At 36.1% G+C, this 18,853-nt stretch overlaps 2 protein-coding genes across 4 annotated transcripts; one reads left to right on the forward strand and one right to left on the reverse strand.

Moving 5' to 3' along the window:
* Positions 1–3,347: 3,347 nt before the first annotated feature.
* LOC108563166 (proline dehydrogenase 1, mitochondrial) lies at positions 3,348–15,129 on the forward strand. Of its 3 annotated transcripts, XM_017921767.1 has the most exons (10): positions 3,349–4,324; positions 10,597–10,805; positions 10,870–11,054; positions 12,193–12,228; positions 12,798–12,862; positions 12,943–13,127; positions 13,568–13,742; positions 13,805–14,336; positions 14,405–14,617; positions 14,692–15,129. In XM_017921767.1, the coding sequence occupies exons 1-9, from the start codon at positions 4,034–4,036 to the stop codon at positions 14,608–14,610; spliced, it is 1,884 nt and encodes a 627-aa protein (XP_017777256.1). In that variant the 5' UTR covers positions 3,349–4,033; the 3' UTR covers positions 14,611–14,617; positions 14,692–15,129. The 3 variants fall into 3 exon arrangements, with proteins under 3 accessions (XP_017777257.1, XP_017777256.1, XP_017777258.1); XM_017921768.1 differs by lacking the exon at positions 14,692–15,129 and having other exon boundaries at positions 3,348–4,324; positions 14,405–14,658; XM_017921769.1 differs by lacking the exons at positions 12,193–12,228; positions 14,692–15,129 and having other exon boundaries at positions 3,350–4,324; positions 14,405–14,610.
* A 364-nt stretch (positions 15,130–15,493) lies between these two features.
* LOC108563167 (malate dehydrogenase, mitochondrial) lies at positions 15,494–18,558 on the reverse strand. The gene is made up of 5 exons (XM_017921770.1): positions 18,356–18,558; positions 17,338–17,507; positions 17,198–17,280; positions 16,733–16,884; positions 15,494–16,667 (listed from the first exon to the last, which is right to left on the reverse strand). Exons 1-5 carry the CDS (start codon positions 18,413–18,415, stop codon positions 16,125–16,127), a joined length of 1,008 nt encoding a protein of 335 aa, XP_017777259.1. The 5' UTR covers positions 18,416–18,558; the 3' UTR covers positions 15,494–16,124.
* Positions 18,559–18,853: the final 295 nt, after the last annotated feature.

Genomic DNA, 18,853 nt, shown 5'->3' on the forward strand with positions numbered 1-18,853 from the left:
TTTTGTGATGACCACTAATATTAGGAACTGTTTTCCAATTCACACACGGTGTACTTGTTTATATTACTTGTATCAAGTCGAGAACTTGGCGGAGATCTCTTTATAAATTTAATATTAGTTTATATAAAAAAGCGTACATAGTGTGTTTATATATTGCATTTACAAACACAAACACAAATTATATTTTCAAAGTACAATCATCTTCTAAGCGAGTCACAATTTTTTCTTACAATTAATTTTGCTCGTTATGCGAGGTTCCACTGTATCATTACCTTGGTAACCAATTAAAAATAATTTAAATAACGCTTTGTGTATTGATAATTAAAACCGTACTAAAGCTAATGAGAATCTAAATGTCGAAAGTACTTGTAATGATTGTTTAATTACTTCTGGTAGAAGGCAGGAATGCCAAAAATGTGTCGATAATACAGATTGAATACAATGATTATTTGTTTACATGAATTTATTTATTGCAAATCTCGAATTGCGTTAATAATAACCTACTTTTTGGACAAGGTCGACAGAACAACATTTTTTTTTAGACACTAACGTCAGCAGTAACAAAAGGCAACTAAAGCCAAAATATAAATTTACGTACAGTTTGTTGACATAGCTAAAGTGCATATAACGTCGATGCTGGAAATAAATCTGATTAATCGTTGGTTAATATGCATACATTAATTCTTGATATTTAAATAAATATTATTATCATAAATAAATACGATTAGCATTCGGCTGAACTTGAATTATAAATTAATTTTGTAAAAAACAAAATAATATTGATGATTTTAGTAGAGAAATTATTTAATTTAACGGGTTTTCTACTTGTTAATTAGATAGAAGTAAATAGTCTCAAAGAGAAAGTAGTGCACGTAATTACCGGATGAACTACAAAACGTCTCATCAGCGGTCAAATATTATAAATTGAAATATTTCAGTTTGGTTAACATTGAAAATATATATTTTTTTTTATATTAATAAATTTAATTGGTTAAAATAACAGATTTACTAAACGGTTGTTATATAATGTATTTTTAGATTAATTTTTCATATCTAATTTCATAACTATGACTTTAGAAATATTATAATTAGACGAGTATAAAAATAAATCGATATAGACAAAATATTGTTATTGTATTGATCAAGTAATGGAAATTACTGTTCGTGTTTATTTCTCGGAAGTTATGACGCTATTAATTGCGATTGTAGTAAACAAATAAAGAATAATATTTAGTTTCATTAGTTGAATAAGATTTTGTTTAGGCTAAATAATCATGAAAGTCAGATAAGTCTATGTGACAGAAGATACTTCACTTGTCATGTGTAAATTAACACTAATAGAAAATGGCACCCAAAGAAGAAAGAATAATTGATTTGATTAGGTGAAGTCATTCAATAAAGATTGGATTCGTTCTCTCATATCTACAATATTATCTATGAGAATTACTTAAGTTAAAGTAATTCTGCTCAAAGTTATGACCAATAATCGTTTAGCTTTTTTCGTAATATGAAGTACAGTCAACACTCCTATAACGCGGTGAGTGCGTACCGCGTTATATGGAAACCGCGCTATAAGAAACTCGGATTTAACCGTACAAACCAAGCTAATTCGTTGCGTGTTCTATGGAAACCGTCTACCGTGTTGTATGGAAACCGCGCTATAAGAAACTCGGAATTAGTACAATTCACATCATTGGTACCGCGTTATATGGAGACCAATAAATACAAAAGACAAGATAAATTATTTTTATTAAATTGAATATATAAGGATTGATAAAAAAATGAAACAAGAACTAAACTAAAAAACTGTTTTTTCAACAAAAACAGTGAAGACTTTTGTAAAATTATGTAATCTTTCAACACTCATCCTCGCTGTCAGATATGAGTTGCCTAACTCGTCTTCTTTTAATGGGCAAAATGTCTTCATCACTTAGTTCATCTTCACATTGGTTTTCGATTGTAGCTTTTTTTTTCTAACTCCACTAATACCTCTCTATAAGGAGCTAAGCAATTTCTTAACTCTCTTTTAAACTTTGCGCTGCGCACCGTTGAACGATCAGTTTGAATGAAATGAAGTTCTAATTCTTAAGCAAAATTTAGACCTTTTTTCACATCTTGTAAATCGCGATTCGTTTTCCTTATTTTCGTTTACCAATGCATTTGAGGTGGATGCATCAATTAATTCCATCAGTTCTTCCTCATCTCAAGTTTCTTCCCCGAGTACTAGTTCTCTTACATCCTGATGGTTTACTGCAAATTCTTCATCGCTTAAAAGAGAAGCAATGTTTACTATTTCTGTAACTGGGAGTGAAATTGTAGAATCATCTTGTATTGCTTGTATTGTAAAAGAGGTTTCCAACACGAATTAAGCGTTGATGGGACTGTTGAACGGAAACCGCGCTGTAAGAGTACCGCGTTGCAATCGCTGTCGCAATTTCAGCTCCGCGTTATATGGAAACCGCTTTCTGAGAGTACCGCGTTATAGGAGGGTTGACTGTAGTCAGTTGATTTGTTACTAGTTGGTGTTTTTTTTGTTTTTGCCTGTCAAACAATAATATTGTTATGTCATTTTGATCTTAAAATTTACATAAGTCTGAATCTTTGAAAATATACGATATAAACCCTTGTGTTATAAGTTTTTATTAAATATCGACAATATTTTGAAAAAAAAAGTACCATATTTTTTCTTTGAATTATGGTGATTTTTATTACAAAAACGGATCAATGGTGTTTCCAATTTCAAAAGAAATAATGTTTGTATAGAATTTAAATATCACTAGTATTTAAGTCTCTTTCACGTCTCTTTATAATTTAAATATTGACATAAAAATAACGTCAAACGATAACGGAGATTGGAAATACCTGGTGTTAATAACAATTGAATAATATGTTGCGTTTAATTTTAACCGGGAGTTTTGGGAAGCAAAAATATTAAATGAATAGTATTCATTCAAAGAGTTTAAGACTTTGTAAATGTAATTTATTAAGTGATTGTTGGTAATTGGTGTCGAAACTGTAAATTAACTATATTTTTATTCGAATAATTAAGGGGTTGCATATTTTGTGTTGGCATTAGTGTCGCGTCCAAAATTGTTATTTGAAGTATTGAAAATTCAAGAAAATCGTGTTCTGCCAGTTTGTAGATTACAGGAAAATCAAAAGACGACCAGCATCCTCGACCAGAAGAAAATTACCAGTGGTGGATTACCGTGCGGTGAGATTGGCCGAGCCTCCGCAATTTCTCTGTGTGACGTAAAGAAGTTGACGTCGTTGCTGTTCGAAGCAATCCCAGAGGTCCGAGCGAGCGGCGGCTACAAATTGCACCAGTGGTAGCGACGGTTGCGTCGCGAGCGCCACCAGGTGTTGCCGACGTGCGACGACTATGTGTGGTAACGCGGCGCACGCGAATTGGCATCCGATCGAACGTCGGCCACTTCTTGCACGAGCGGATTTCGTATTTCAGTCTGTCCGGTGCGTTCAATTCAGCGAGATCGCCGCCTCCGCCAAAGAGCAAGATCCAAAAGACACACGGGTTGTGTGACGACGATATTATATTCAGCCAACAAATACACACGCACGCACGCTCGCATTGTCCCCGCATTCGGTCAATCAGAGTCGGAGAGACAATAGAGACATAATAGTTTAAGAACGGAAGCCCACCTTTGACCGATTTGTGCTAAAGACAGAAGCAAAGAAAGAAGAGGCAAATACATACACACTCACACACACACTCAGTCTCTCGAGAAGATAAATTAAATACACTCGCAACATCATCATAACATCATCGTACCTTCTTCCTCCCCTCAGCAGAGTTCTCGTCCCTCAGAACGAGAATAATACTTAAAATTAAGTAATTTTAATTATTTTCTGTTCACGATTTTAACTTGTTCCTCCCTCTCGTCCCGATTGATTATATAAATTTCCTAATTTATTTTTTCGTCGACACACCTTCCCCCTCATTCTTCGTCGTCTGCTCGTGTGTGCGTGTGTTCGTTGCTGCTGCAGATCGGTGGTGCTCGATTAGCCGCGTGTAATGGCTTTTTTGCGTACAGTGCTGAGAAAATGTGATAGGAAGTACGTCGGCTTTCTGCAGAAGGACTTGTTGCTGTTGAAGAACCAACATGCCATCGCCGCCCTAAAGTCGACCGCGGCTGCCTGCGCTAACGACAATGTGAACGCCTCCGCCTCCCCCAAGGATCCCCTGGACATCACCTTCGAAGACGCCAAGGCCGCCTTCAAGAGCAAGACGACATGGGAGCTGGTGCGCGCCTACATCGTCTACACCCTGTGCTCGTTCGAAACCCTCGTCGACCACAACATGAAGGTAAGAAAGAAAGAAATGCACACATTTCACCACCCGCCATACCCATCAACCCTCTGAATCGGCAGCGGCAGCCGCCGAACATTCCATTACGTAACCAGGGCCCAACTCAATTGGTCCGCTGCAGATTGGCACCAATTGAGCGGGGCCAATTCCAATCCCAATTCAGATTACAAAACGATTCGGAAGGAGGCGGCGGCTGTCTCTAACCGGAATCGAACGTCATCAAAAAAAAAAAATCAATTGTGTATTATTGATAACCAAAGTAGTAATGTTCTCTTCGCTGACCATCGATCGTAACGGAATTTCTATAGCAAAAGGTGCTAGCGAAACAATTAATGAATGGTTTCTAAAAAAAAAATACTAATCGTATATTCCGCACCGGAGCCATTGACCTTTCAATATCGATTTCATGCCATCATAGTAGGCTCGCATTATTCCACAAATGACAATACCAATAATAATAATCACCAGAATATAATTAAAAAGAAAAAAACTACCAGATTAGAAAGATTTCAATATGTAATTATGATCATAAATGATTCATTCATTATTTGAAAATTAAAATACAATTTTGCAGGCATGAAATTGGTAGAAAGTTGCGGACGCGTTCTTAAAAGACGCTCTTCTCAGTATTTGAAATACCGGTCTCCGATTGGTCCGGATGCGCTGATAAGATTTTCTTTTTTTTTTTGTACTTCAAGCTTTGATAATTCGAAGCGTCCGGCGAATACGCGACGCTTATATAAGCCAGTCGGGCGTCGTCGTTTGACGTGCGGCGGTCACGTGACGCGGCCGCTGCCGGATCGATTATGCACGTGGGCATAGAAGAGCGCGCGCCTGCGCCCCGCCCCGTCTATGGATTTTGATGCTTCCCCGAACTGGCGGCTGCTGCCTCCGTCCGACATGCATAATAGCCTTCGCCGCCGTTCGTATTGATTTTTCGAGGCTTTCTCTCTCTTTCTCCCCCTGTCTGTGAAAAGTAACGAATTGGTGGGAAAACGCCACTGGCCCATGCCTTTCCGTATTATTCATTTCCGGCATTATGACATAACTACCCCAGATCGCAACCCCCCTCATTTGAAAACTTCACAAACGTTACAGTTTTTTTTATTCTTCAAAAATTTATAGTTAAAAATATTCACTGTTTATGTGAAATATTGGAAATGATTAATGTTTTTACTTGAAATTCCAATGATCAATTTGAACTAAAGATCAAAAACTAGTTTTGACACAAAATAACATGTAATCATTAGATCATTGCTGGAAATTTATTAAAAAAAAACACGTTTTATCTTATTATTTATTTACAATATTTATTGATTCATTTAGAAGAAATCTCGCTTTCTGAAATAACTGTTCGGAAGGAAAAAAAAATAATTTACAAATGGAAAAAATTTATTGAGATTTTTACTTCTATATTTCAGTATAGCATGAAATTAAAGCAATAAAAAGAAACAAAGCAGAATTTCCAAAACTCACATCGCACGAAATACAACAAACGTGACGTATGCATTGCTAAAATCAGAATTAAATTAACGAAGTATTTCTAATTGAATCGATCAACTAATACTTAATTAGTTGAAATGAACCAATTAATATTGTAAATAAAGTTAAAAGTTGAAACTATCAATTAGATTATTAAAATAACTGAAACTTACGTTTACTCTATTTAATAATCTAGGGCTTTCATTATTTTTAATTAACATTAGATTAGCATTAAACAACACACCTCATTTTTTTTTTATTATTGCTGTTGGCAATTTGGAATTTCCCAAAATTATTAAAGAAGTTTAAGGAATGTTAATGATTAGATAATTGAAATTTTTAGAATTTATTTGTTTTTCGTGATTGAAGTAAAATTTTTGAAGCGAAGAATCTGAGATTTTAGCAAATATAAGATAGTTTTATTACAAGTAACTATATTTTAGAAGATCAGTAATCAGAAATAGGAAACTTCCGTTTTTGATTAAGCTTGGTAGTCTACTTCCGGAGTTTTGTATCAGCAATGAAATGAATATGTATTCTAAGAATTAAACTTAAAGACTGTCTTTGTCATTGAATTTAATTATTATTTTTTACTTATGCACTAAATAAGCAATTGTTTTCAACATCTAATTGAATAAGTAGGAATGTTTTCAAGTTTCAATGAATGAATTTTTTTTTTACAGATTTTTTTTTATATTAAAAAAAAAAATTTAGAATTGAGATGTGTCTTATACATTTGGGGGCGAAAAATACTGTACTTTTTTTTTAGAATAGAACATTAATAGTAATTCAGATTTATGTAATAGCAAAGTAAATAGTGCTTATTTAAGTACATTGAATACCGAAAAAAAAAGAGAGAACAGGAATGCAAAGCGGAAAAAACAGCTTATCGCTGCGAACTTCAATTAGTGATAATTTTCTGTAACGATTGCCGGATAGTTTCTAGCGTCCAAATTCTCGTCTGCATTATGGAATTTAAGTAAGAAATAGGAATGGTGAAATGTCAAATGGGAATCGAGCTATGAATATACGATAGCAGTAAAACCACGACCAAGATTAAGTTACTGAATTGACAAATATCAAGTTATCCCATACTAGAATCACGCTTAATCTCGTTATATTTATGCCGTGCAGCGAAAAATACAATCGAGCTAAAAAAAATAAAAACGACTTTTGCGTCGCCATTTAAATGGGAGGTGATAATCAATCGCCGTTCCTACGATTATTACAACAATTGGTTGGCAAGGTTACAATTGCGATGTTCTCACAAAAAAAAAATAAATACAAAAATTGTGTTATGCAATTATTTGTAATTGATAAATAACGGAAATAATTAAGATATATACGAGATGCTCCGAGTTATCTTTCTCGCATTCGTCGCATTCTTCTTTTACGTTTTGTTTGTTCGGATGTACACTCAACAGAAATAGCCGCCGTAGGGAAATTGAGGTCAAAATATTAATACACTTTTTGGGGGTACCCGAGCTCGCCTTTAGCAGTCTATATGGGCCTATAGACTATCCGCACTTGGCAAAGCAAGGCAACGCCGCCCTATTACTATTATTATAACCCGAACGTAATTATAGTAATAACAGTGTAACAGTCACTCACTGAGAATGCTTACGTAACGGCACAGCCAGAGCCCGTAGGTTGTATGGCCTGTCGAGCGTACGAAACATAAAAAAAAATAATATATATCATGCTCAAGGTTCTCGAAGAAGCTCCCACGAAATAGAAATAAATCCCAAAAAACAAAAAATATTTAGAAAAGTAGAAAATTAAAACGGATTAGATTATTTGTATGAGTCAATACGAAAAATGATTGTAAGAAAAACCTTTCCGCTGTACGTGTTTGTTTGTTGCATAATCGGTTTCACGGAACGTCAATTATTTATGCATTACCTTAGGTTCTCTCGGAACCACGTGGTCGCGTTTCCACCGTTGTATATAAATGCTTAATCGGACTTCCTAGCGTCGAGTTGAAAAGTTCCCCCCTTCGATAATATGCATTCACGATACTTGCGTTAATATTTCGCGTAACGTATACATATATTGTGTTCTAGAAATAATAAAAAAAAAAATAAAAAGCGCTGATAATTTACTTTCGCCACTGATTCGCATGCAAATTTCAAAGAATCCTTGAGAAAAACAACGAAAAAAAAATAAAGAGAGCTCACGAATGCTCGAAGACAGCGGATTATTGATTTTCGGAAGGGAGCGACTGGAATCTCCATGGCTACATCGAACTATCACTAAATGGACCAATTTCGTTCTAATCAATACAAGTAAAAATCGTGTTAAATGCTTGATTCCCATCGTGCAGTGGTACAGTTATACGGTGCAGTTAATCTAATTGTTTTTTTTTATTTTAGTTTTGTCATTTCAACTATGCCGACATGCGATCTGTTTAATAATAACAGATAATGAGTGTCCAGGCAGCGTCAAGGATTTCGTAACTGAAACGAACGTTGTTCCAAAGAATCTCTGATATATCATCATAAATAGTCGGTTAACCGAATCATATTTATAAAACGCAGCGGATTTAACATTTACCGATTTTATGAATAATTGTCGGTTTGCACAATTGTTTTGTTACACAACAGAAATATTTTTGTTTTGTTTGTTATGCAAATACCGATGATGTTCGCAATTATTAGGATTTTATAAACAAATTGCATGCGTACATCCGTTTAATGATTTGCGGTGTGTCGGTTTTGGATTTTCGTAATTCCGTAAAATGCGATGATGATTTGCGTTTGCTATTGTCGTGTAAAAATTACGTGGCGCAAATTGAAAATCTGTTATGTAAAATGTAGATTGCGACTTAACCGACGGACGACGATAACCTATTTTCTTGTCTTTCTTTTTATTTTTCGTGTGTTTCTATAGAAGGTTTCGGTTCTTGGGAGTTTTCTTTTTTGTTTCGAAGCATTTATAGGTCGAATGATTATCCTTGACAGGTAGAAAATAAAAGACCCTCGTTGACATGTTGTTCGACGCGTATTTGGAACCAAGTACTGTAGTACTTACTACTGCGGATCGAGGTCAGTGTTAGTGGTTCGAATTTAGAACTGCGATTTGTAGATGCCAATTGCTGTTGTGTATTAACAAAAGGCGACCTCTCCTGCACGCTCAACGTCAGTCAAACGGGCTGACTTTTGTCGCCTTCCTTTTTGACCATTCGGAATTGAAGACACGAATGTTTCCGCTCTTGAAATAACAGCTGTAACGCATGCAATTCCAATGGCTGTGACGAGTGATTGTTTGCTCCTTCGGCGCAATCGATCTAATAATCTTTGATGTCATTATGTGTACATTTACTCGTATTTTTAGCCCGTTGCATAATTGAACGTTCGGCGGATGCGCCGGGCCGTCTAGGATTTTATATGTAGGCTTGAATTATTCCCGGCTCGTTTGCGATTTATAAATATATTCAAGCCCCCAGTCGTTATATAATGGCCATAGAGGGCAAAAAAAGAAGATGTAACGAAGGAAGAGAGAAAATCGTGTTTTCTGTCTTTGAATTGTTTAAAATCTATTTTTAATGGATCGCATTCCAAGCGGTACTCAATTGGATTGGCGATCATCATGTGACGACCACAAGGTTCACGAACGATTGACATTCAAGAATTCGTGTTGTTACTTTTATTTCATCTTTTCTCTGTTGTTTTCCGTGAAAGTAGCGAAAATTATTTATATTGAGATTCCATTCGGTTGGCGGGAAAATCTATACCAAGGTCGACCGGGTTCGACAGTGCGTTTCGGACGACCTTCTCAATTATGCGCCCAGCACTTAAGCTATATTGATTTCAAGGTAAATCGCTACAAGATTACTGACGAAACAATAATGGTGATGCCAATTAAAGCAGAATAATTGTCCAAAAATTTCCAAAGTTTTTATAAGAATATTAATAATAATTAAAGTATTTCATTAAATGTACATTATCATTCTATCATTATCATTAATATACATTACATTCAAGGTAACTTACTATAGTGAAATAATTGTTAATAATTATAATATAATTGAACCTTTTTTTGTTTTTCAAATATTTGAAACTATACAAAATCTCTTATTTTATCAATTAAATAAGCTGGTGATTACTTCAGATTAAAATCTAATAACTAATTAAAGTGCATAAAATATTGATATTTATTCCCAAGCTTAAATAAGTAATTTTATGAATTTAATATCCACTTTTTATTTCACTCGAAATAAAAAGAAATACATTCTACTACAATTATGTAATAAATGTAAAAATTACGGTAATATTGAAAAAAATTCCAATGTTAGCATTAGAAGAAAAAAAAAGTTGTATACAGTTGTAATTTATTTGTAAGAAGAATAACATAACTTAATCAGAGCTTCAAGGTTACTTTCGTGGCACGAATTTTGCAGATTTTTATTTCCTTTCTTTTCGTGTGAATATTTAAGTTCATATGTTTGTGCCAGATGGTTGCGAAATTTTTCCCAGAAATAACTAACTCAAAACATTTCACTCTTTGCCTCGTTTTTTTTTTGTCCCTTGTTGTTCGACTAACGTTCGCACCACCGCGAAAATGTTGTTCGATGTTATGTAACGATGCCCTCCCCGAGTTATGCGCGTATTGATTTTTATTGCGGCAGCGTCGCGACGCCAAATCGTCTGTCCGCCACCATTTTGGGCGTCGTTCGCAAGGAAATGCATCAATGATTTGCCAAATGCGTAATCCTTGTATATATATATATTTTTTTAAATATTTGAAATTTGACTAATTTTTCTTTTCTTTTTCTTATCTTTTTGCAGCTGATGAAAGTTTCTCGAGCCATCCTCGGCGACCGTCTGTTCACCGCGCTGATGAAGGGCACCTTCTACGGACATTTCGTGGCCGGCGAAGATCAGTACAAGATTCGTCCAACTCTGGAGAGGCTCCGATCCTTCGGTGTAAAACCGATCCTCGATTACTCAGTAGAAGAAGATTTGACCCAGGAGGAAGCCGAGAAACGTGAAGTCGAGTAATTATTTGAACTCACGCACAACGGGGATCACTCTGTATTTCATCAATTTGCGTTTTTGCAGATCCTCTGTCCCCGAAGATAAAGCAAATGTCGATGATACCGAGTCTTTGAAGCAATACAGCGTGGATAAAACCTTTGCCGATAGGCGGTACAAGGTGCAATCAGCCCGTACATATTTCTATCTTAATGAAGCTACCTGCGAGAGGAACATGGAAACGTTCCTGAAATGCCTCGAAGCGGTTGCCGGTGAGTACCCTCTACCTGTCCAAGGGACAGAATTTCCTTAGTTACCTCATCGACGTCTTTCTTTTGTCCCTTTCTACCTTTTACAAATTAAAAAAATATTATATATATAACAAAAAAAAAGAAACACACGCTTAAACTAATCCGAATTCCGTGTCGATCGGTTACGCAAGTCCTGGACGTCATTTCTGAGGTGCGTCTTTGATGTGCACCGAGAAGGTAAACGGTCGTAGGGAACGCAGAGAGCGTTAATCACTTTGGCTGGCTATTATTGGAAACAGGATCTGGCCCGGTTTTTCGGTGAGGTACAGATGATGCGAGATTTTTTGTTTCTTGGATGCTTGACAAAATATATCCTGAAAACAATGACAATGTAAATAAATCGAGGCGCGGGAGTCTTATGTAACCGCGCGAATACTTTACTTCGAATCTCTCCACTTTGTAGCAAACCTACAAAGATTGGAATATCAAATTTCTTCAATCCGAAATGTACCATTTTCAAAAATTAAAATGGAAAGAAAAGTTATTTTTGCACCTCATTCCTGTTCATTGTTGTAACAACCTATGTAGGTCATAATTAAGAATGTGACGTGCAAATTCATACGCTCACATGCGACGATTCTCGTCTATTCGATCAGGGGATTCGGCATGTGATCGAATTTGTGATGCTTTTTTAAATAAATCTTAGCTCATCGCGGTGTTACATAATCAGAGAGGTTTTTTTTTTATTATTATGACTTGTATTTTCTCGTTAATTGGATTTGCTTAATTTGACCGCATAGAAGAAAAAAACATCGCCGACTACTTGAAACAAATCGATTTAAAGGCAATTGTTTTATGGTCGTTTCGGTTAGGCAGGACTTCATGTTCGGAGGGTATTGCTACTACCCACGGATAAATAAGGTTATTTACGACCCGATGACTCAACTAGGCTACTCGCATTTATTTTAAACGTATAATTTAGCGTCAGAAATAAGCCAAAATTATATAACACTAGAGGATATTATTGTTGTATTACTCTTCTTTCTCGTATTTCTCTTATTCTCTCTATCTCACTCACTCGATGTGACGTTGCTTTCTAATCATAATTAACTAATTACTAATATTTGCGTTTTGTTTTGTTTTCTGCCCTTTTTTACAGATTACGATAGCACATCCAAGACTGTTCACGGGCCCCGTAAGTGTGTGCTGAGCAAAATCTTCAAGTTGCCGTTGTATTCTTAATTTTACTAGTAGTTCCTCTTTCGCTGTGGTAATCACGTATAACATGAATTTACAAAAGCTAATCATTGGGGTTACCATAACTACTATCTTGATCCCCCACCTTTAACTAACAATTGTACCAAACAATTTTCATGACAATTCTCTAGAAATATATGATAGGACGAAATAAAGAGGACGTTTGGTAACCCCACTTTTGTGAATTTATAGCAATTTCATTACTAGTTCTCTTGATCATTTATTTAGTTGCCGTAGTAAAGTATTTATTATTATTATTTCTACTAGTAGATAGTCCTTTACTTTATTTATTTATTATAATTTCTTTCGTTGTTGTTATTGTTTTTTTTTTTATAGAAATGCGATGCAGTATCTTTATTTATTTTTATTTTGTTGTTGGTGAAAGCTATAGCTGTGGCACATCTTTTCAGTATTGTTCGATTATTATTTAATGTTCTTCATTGTTTTGTCACGAGTAGTCCATAGTGAGTCTCAGGCGATAAATTAATTTATATCTTTTTTTTATAGGCTCCACTTACGGCACCGGAATCACCGCCATCAAGCTAACTGCTCTCGGCAGGCCACAACTCCTCGTGAGTACTTTTCTTCTTATTATTATTATTATTATTAGTTTGTAACAAGCAACGCGTATTCTAATCCTATTATTTTTCAGCTTCAATTATCTGAAGTAATCATGAAGGCCCGTAAATACATGACTGAAATCGTGGGCGGCGAAGGTAACGTTCTCTCGCATCATACAACCCGTGAAGAATTGGAGAAGAAGATCAGAGATGCTAACATCACCGATCAAGCGTCCGTCACTAAATTCTTGGACAGCCTCACGGAAGATAGCAAGGGGTAGGTGTAGCAATAAAAAAAAACGAAAATTGAACATAAAATCGAATATGTGTTTCCGTTATTTCCCCCAATTAACGATATTCTCTTTGTGCGTTGGAAAAAAAATGGGTCTCCTCTGTGTCCGTATGTTTCTAGGTATTCAAAAAAAGACTCTAACAAGGCCTAGTGAGTATTATGTGAAACACCAGACCCCTATTTACGTTTGTTACAATATAGAATAGAAGACCTTTCATTCATTTTGTTCCCATTTTACTTATTATAATGAAACTGATCTTTCTATTCACAGTTCCTTACATGCGTGATCTTATAATACTCGCTAGTCGCCTGCCCAACCCCCATTTAAATCAACATTTTAGATACGCTTTTCCAATGAATTTACTGCTTTGTGCGCTTGACAATATATCAGATTTTTAATAACGTATTATTCGATTTTTTTTTAGCATTATGCACTTGTTCCCGTGGTCTGGAGTCGTTGACGATAACCAAGAATTGAGCAGCACCTTCCGTGTGCCAGACCTTAAGAGGGGTCGCATGGTTCGCTTAATCACCAAATTGTCAACCAAAGAGGAAGAAATGTTTAGGAACATGATCCGCAGAATGAACACCTTAGTCAAGGTACGATTAGTATCAAATATTATTTACGTGTGACTATATTATTGTTGTTGTTTTTGTTACAGGCTGCCCAAGATATGGACGTACGTATAATGGTTGACGCCGAACAGACTTATTTCCAACCCGCCATCTCCCGTTTGACCTTAGAATTCATGAGGAAATATAACAAAGAAAAGGCTGTCGTTTTCAACACCTATCAATGTTACTTGAGGGATGCCTTCAACGAAGTAACCACCGATCTTGAACAAGCCAAACGTCAAAACTTCTACTTCGGAGCTAAGTTGGTTCGCGGCGCCTACATTGAACAGGAAAGGGCCAGGGCCGCTGCCCTCGGCTATGCCGATCCAACAAATCCCAACTTCGATGCTACTTCTGAAATGTACCATCGCACTTTGACCGAGTGCCTGCGACGCATCAAGGAATTGAAGAATCGCGGAGAAGACCAAAAGAAGATCGGCATCATGGTTGCCTCGCACAACGAAGATACCGTTCGATTTGCCATCGAGAAAATGAAGGAAATTGGCATCGAGCCCGAGGATAAGGTCATCTGTTTTGGTCAATTGTTGGCCATGTGCGATTACATTACCTTCCCATTAGGTATGTATATCATAATCTTACTTCGACATTTATCGACATCTCACGTTCATATCTTTTTCGTTCTTCAGGTCAATCTGGTTATTCCGCTTACAAGTACATCCCATATGGTCCAGTCAACGAAGTGTTGCCATATTTATCGAGAAGAGCTCAAGAAAACAAGGGTGTCTTGCAGAAGATCAAGAAGGAGAAGAGGTTGTTGTCTAGCGAACTCCTGCGCAGGTTGGCCACCGGCAAAATATGGTACACACCCAAGGGCAACTACGTGCCTGTCTAAAGATAACGTAAGATTTCAAGAATAAAAATATACATAAACACACCCAAATACGAAAGGATATTAATTTGCTCGTCTTTGCAGGAAACTTGAATGTATCGATAAACCAATTTAAATGAAAGTATTTTTTGTCCTGTTATTTTTTAATTTTGGACAAGGAATATATACCTACTGTTTCGTAGATAAGTAGTTTAAACAAAAAAAGACACTCCTACCGTCGTTATAAATGTATAAAACAAATTACCCCTCTCCGCCACCCCCCCGAAAAAAAAATCAGAAAAAAAAAGAGCAAACAACTAATGCAACTACTATACAAGTTTGCGTGATGTTCGCCATTCCCACGTATTTAAATTATTAAATAATCAAAAGAAAAGAAAAAACAAGTTTAAAATGTCTGTTTCTCCTTAAGCCAGCCTAAAAGAGAGGTTTTCTAATACGCATTCGTCTCTTTCTCTGCGAGAAAGAACTCTTCGTATTTACAAACCCGTCACGCAAACTGTAGTAAACTAAAAATAAAAAAAAGAAAAATAGGTAATAATATTTTAGTTAGAAAAATGATGATTACAGCTACAAAAATAACAATAATTTATATTGTACAGTTTTATTGTTTTTATTCTTTATTATTTTTTTTTTCTTTCTTTTATATGTGTTTTACTTAGACCATCCATCCCGTGTACGTCGAACGACAAACATTATTTTTTTGACGCGTCTTTTAAAGATTCTATCTTTTCGAGGTTTCGACCGGGGATGGATGATAATACTCAGAAGATGCAGCTCCGGCTCTTGTTCAACAAAATCATTCTGTCGGTTTGAGATTTGTCCTTTTCTTTGTTTCATTTTATTATTGAATTTAAAATTGTGATAGTTACGAGAAAAAAAAAACATCTTTTTTTTTTGTTGAAAAGAAAAAGTGAAACTTCAATTAGTTTTTATTTTTCATTATATTTTTCTTCCCTATCGTCCAGCCCACCCCCCTCCTACCCTCCCAGTACTATTTTATCATTTTATCTAGATTGTTGTTGTTGATGTAAGACTGGAAACATAATGAGGGTCGTTGCTTTGTCAATGTGTTGAACGAAGAGGATATAATTGTGACAATAAGAAAATATACTTTGATTGCAACTGCATACCAGTTATATTTTTTTCGCGGTCCCGAATTTCGTGGTTTCGTTTACAATCACATTCACCTGGAACAAGTTTTGTGATCCAATGAAACGATCTTATTGGTATTCTAGAACTTAGGTAGAGATTGGTTGACTACAGTATCATATCTGATTGCCTATTGGACGGAATCATGTACAATTGCTATAAAGTAAGTGGGCGTAAATATAACAGTGCTTTTATTAAGTTTGGTTTCTTTAATAAATAGTGAATGGTTTTAAGGACATTTATAAAAAGGAGGATACATACTTAATCTATTTGTACAATACAAAAAATGATATAAAATATGTAGCTGATTTGACAATATCGCACTAAAAGTGAAGTTCCTTTCTGTTACTGGACTTGCGTTTGTTCTATTAGGCCTTGTTGACGAAATCTTCTCCCTTCTGGATGGTTTTCTTGAGCTCTGGGATGGCGGCCTTCAGCAAGTTCTTCTCGTACTCGGAGAGGTTGCCCAAACCCATGTTCTTCTCGAGACCGTTCTTGCCGAGCAACAACGGAGTAGAGAAGTAGGTGGCTTCGGTAACGTCGGAGCGAACATATGCGCACTCGATTACGTTGGACTCGCCCTTCATGCCTCTCATTAAGGAGATAGCGAATCTGGCTCCGGCGTATGCCATGGAGAGGGTGGCGGAACCGGCGCCTGCTTTGGCCTTGACGACCTCCGTGCCGGCTTCCTGGATCCTTTCGGTCAAAGCCTTGAGCTTGTCGGCGGGGAAGTCGACGGCGGGTTTGCTTTGAGAGATCAGTGGCATGATGGTGATGCCGGCGTGACCTCCGATGACCGGCACGTTAACTTCCATCGGGTTCAGTCCCTTGGCTTCAGCGATGAAAGCGTTAGCCCTGACAACGTCCAAGGTGGTAACGCCGAAGATCTTCTTCGGGTCTAACTTACCGGCCTACATGTATAGGGTCAAGTGTTATTTAGAAATGTCACAAAATCATTTATTACTACTGATATTACCTTCTTGAATACTTCAGAGGCAATCGGTACGGTGGAATTGACTGGGTTCGAGATGATGGCCAAGCAAGCTTTGGGACACACCTCGGCGCAGGCTTTGGCAATATCACGAACAATTCCAGCGTTCGTGTTGAACAAATCATCTCTGGTCATACCTAGAATGGAAAATACATGAAATATAGTGCCAAATTTTATTATAATATAAATCGATTGACTGGACACTTGCCAAGTATCGTGTCGTTAGCGCAGTTACAAAAGTGAGATTACTTATAGAAAAATGCAACACTGCAATCAATAATGACAATTTCTGCAAATATCAAATACTTGCTCAATGACTTAACAATTTTATACTCGCGTCAAATTGTAATTACTACATTTTCATTGTACTTCTATGATGATTATCATATAAACACAATAACTATGTTCAACGAATATTGTTAATTAAAAACAGACTATAATCATGTATACCTGGTTTACGTGGTACACCTGCTGGAATGACAACGATATCGCAGTCTTTGAAGGCATCCTTAGCGGCATCAGGTCCGTTAAAACTGCAAGTTTAAATGAATTAAATACAAACGAACCATGTAAGTGATGGCAAGACTGACCCTAAAACTTTGGCAGGGGTCTCGATGTGTGATAAGTCGGCAGCGACACCGGGAGTGTGCACGATGTCGTAGAGACGGAGCTCGGTGACCAACGGACATTGCTTCAGGAGCAAAGAAAGTGGTTGACCGATGCCACCGCTGGCTCCGGCGACGGCAACTTTGAAGTTGTTCTAAAGATAGAGGAGAAACAATATCACATAATTAGTTTTCTGTTTACAGCAGCCGATTACGTAACGTAAACAGGTCCATCGTACATGTTTTTTTTTTCACCGTGTTATATAAAACCTATGACCACTGATTATCATCAAAAACAAATTTTGACTTTCCTATAACCTTTCAGTATCGAATTACAATGATCCAAGCTTACTTAGACTTGAGATACTAATAAATTGGTGAAACTATACTATTTTATGAAAACCTTCGATCTATTGAAACAACAAATTTAACAGATTCAAGCACGAAACAATTAGCATAATTGAGCACGTGTTATTATTAGGAACTTATGAATTTCAAAAAATAAAAACAACTTATTAAAATTAACAGTGATTTATAAAATTGCATAGTTCACTGTAATATTCCATTATCCTTATCTCCGTCACGATTATATGCAATAAAGACAATGAAAATATAACGCGATTGGAATATAAAGTCGTGTGAATCGTGTTCCAATTGGAAAAAAACGCAATGTAGCTACTAGATATTCAGACTCTGCGCCTGAAGAATAAAAATTCATCTAAAATTAATTTTTGGACCATTTCCTACACTAAAAATACCCCAATAAATATGTACGCACGTATTCCTTCTATTTATATCTAAAACATAAGAATCCAGTCGCAAAGAAATCAATTAATTACAGCGTTTGATGAAAACAGAGAAAAAAAAGTGTAGCAGAAGTAGCAGCAACACAAACAATTACATAATGAAATTTAATTGATCGCCGGAATACGACAAACAACTGATAACGACGCTTTACAATGGTAATCTTCAAATGATGGATTCTTTTTGGGTGTATATTTACCTGTTTGGAGGTGCTGAATTGTCTCGCGACTGCGGCTGGCTTGAATACCCTGGAGAACATGTTTGTATTTGAATACTTAATTACAAAATATAAAAATAATTGGCGCACGGTTTTCAAGCAAAACTGTGTGACCTCCTCTCAAACAGACGACCGATTTATGCAGAGACCTGAACCGTATTTCAATAGCCTTTGACGTCTACATGCGACCATGTGACCAAGGCTCCGTGACAGAACCGAGATACAAATTCAAAAGCAAACATGCCGTTCGTGCATATGATTAGATGGGAATTCATCTAGAACACCTGATAAGAGATTCTAAATGCAATTATGAGATTATATTGTGAATCATATTTGTAATTGTGTTATAAATTAAATCATTTCTAGAACATATCAGTGCTAATTGTGTTGCATACAGTTCAATTATATTATAGCAAGTGTAGGTTGACAAAAATTAGATATAAAATTAATTTAAAAATAATTATATTTGTATCATGTAAG

The sequence above is a fragment of the Nicrophorus vespilloides genome, unplaced genomic scaffold (assembly GCF_001412225.1).
Source record: "Nicrophorus vespilloides isolate i.1.1-1 unplaced genomic scaffold, Nicve_v1.0, whole genome shotgun sequence".
In the NCBI taxonomy this organism is placed as follows: Eukaryota; Metazoa; Arthropoda; class Insecta; order Coleoptera; family Silphidae; genus Nicrophorus; species Nicrophorus vespilloides.

Bases quoted from the DNA above. Each gene is read 5' to 3' on its own strand.
- LOC108563166 (XM_017921768.1), top strand. From the start codon at position 4,034: ATGGCTTTTTTGCGTACAGTGCTGAGAAAATGTGATAGGAAGTACGTC. The intron at 12,229-12,797 runs GTAAGTGTGTGC...TTTTTTTTATAG, and splicing joins CAAGACTGTTCACGGGCCCC to GCTCCACTTACGGCACCGGA. The intron at 12,863-12,942 runs GTGAGTACTTTT...ATTATTTTTCAG, and splicing joins TCGGCAGGCCACAACTCCTC to CTTCAATTATCTGAAGTAAT.
- LOC108563167 (XM_017921770.1), bottom strand. From the start codon at position 18,415: ATGTTCTCCAGGGTATTCAAGCCAGCCGCAGTCGCGAGACAATTCAGC. The intron at 17,281-17,337 runs GTCAGTCTTGCC...TTAAACTTGCAG, and splicing joins ACCCCTGCCAAAGTTTTAGG to TTTTAACGGACCTGATGCCG. The intron at 16,668-16,732 runs GTAATATCAGTA...CTATACATGTAG, and splicing joins CCTCTGAAGTATTCAAGAAG to GCCGGTAAGTTAGACCCGAA.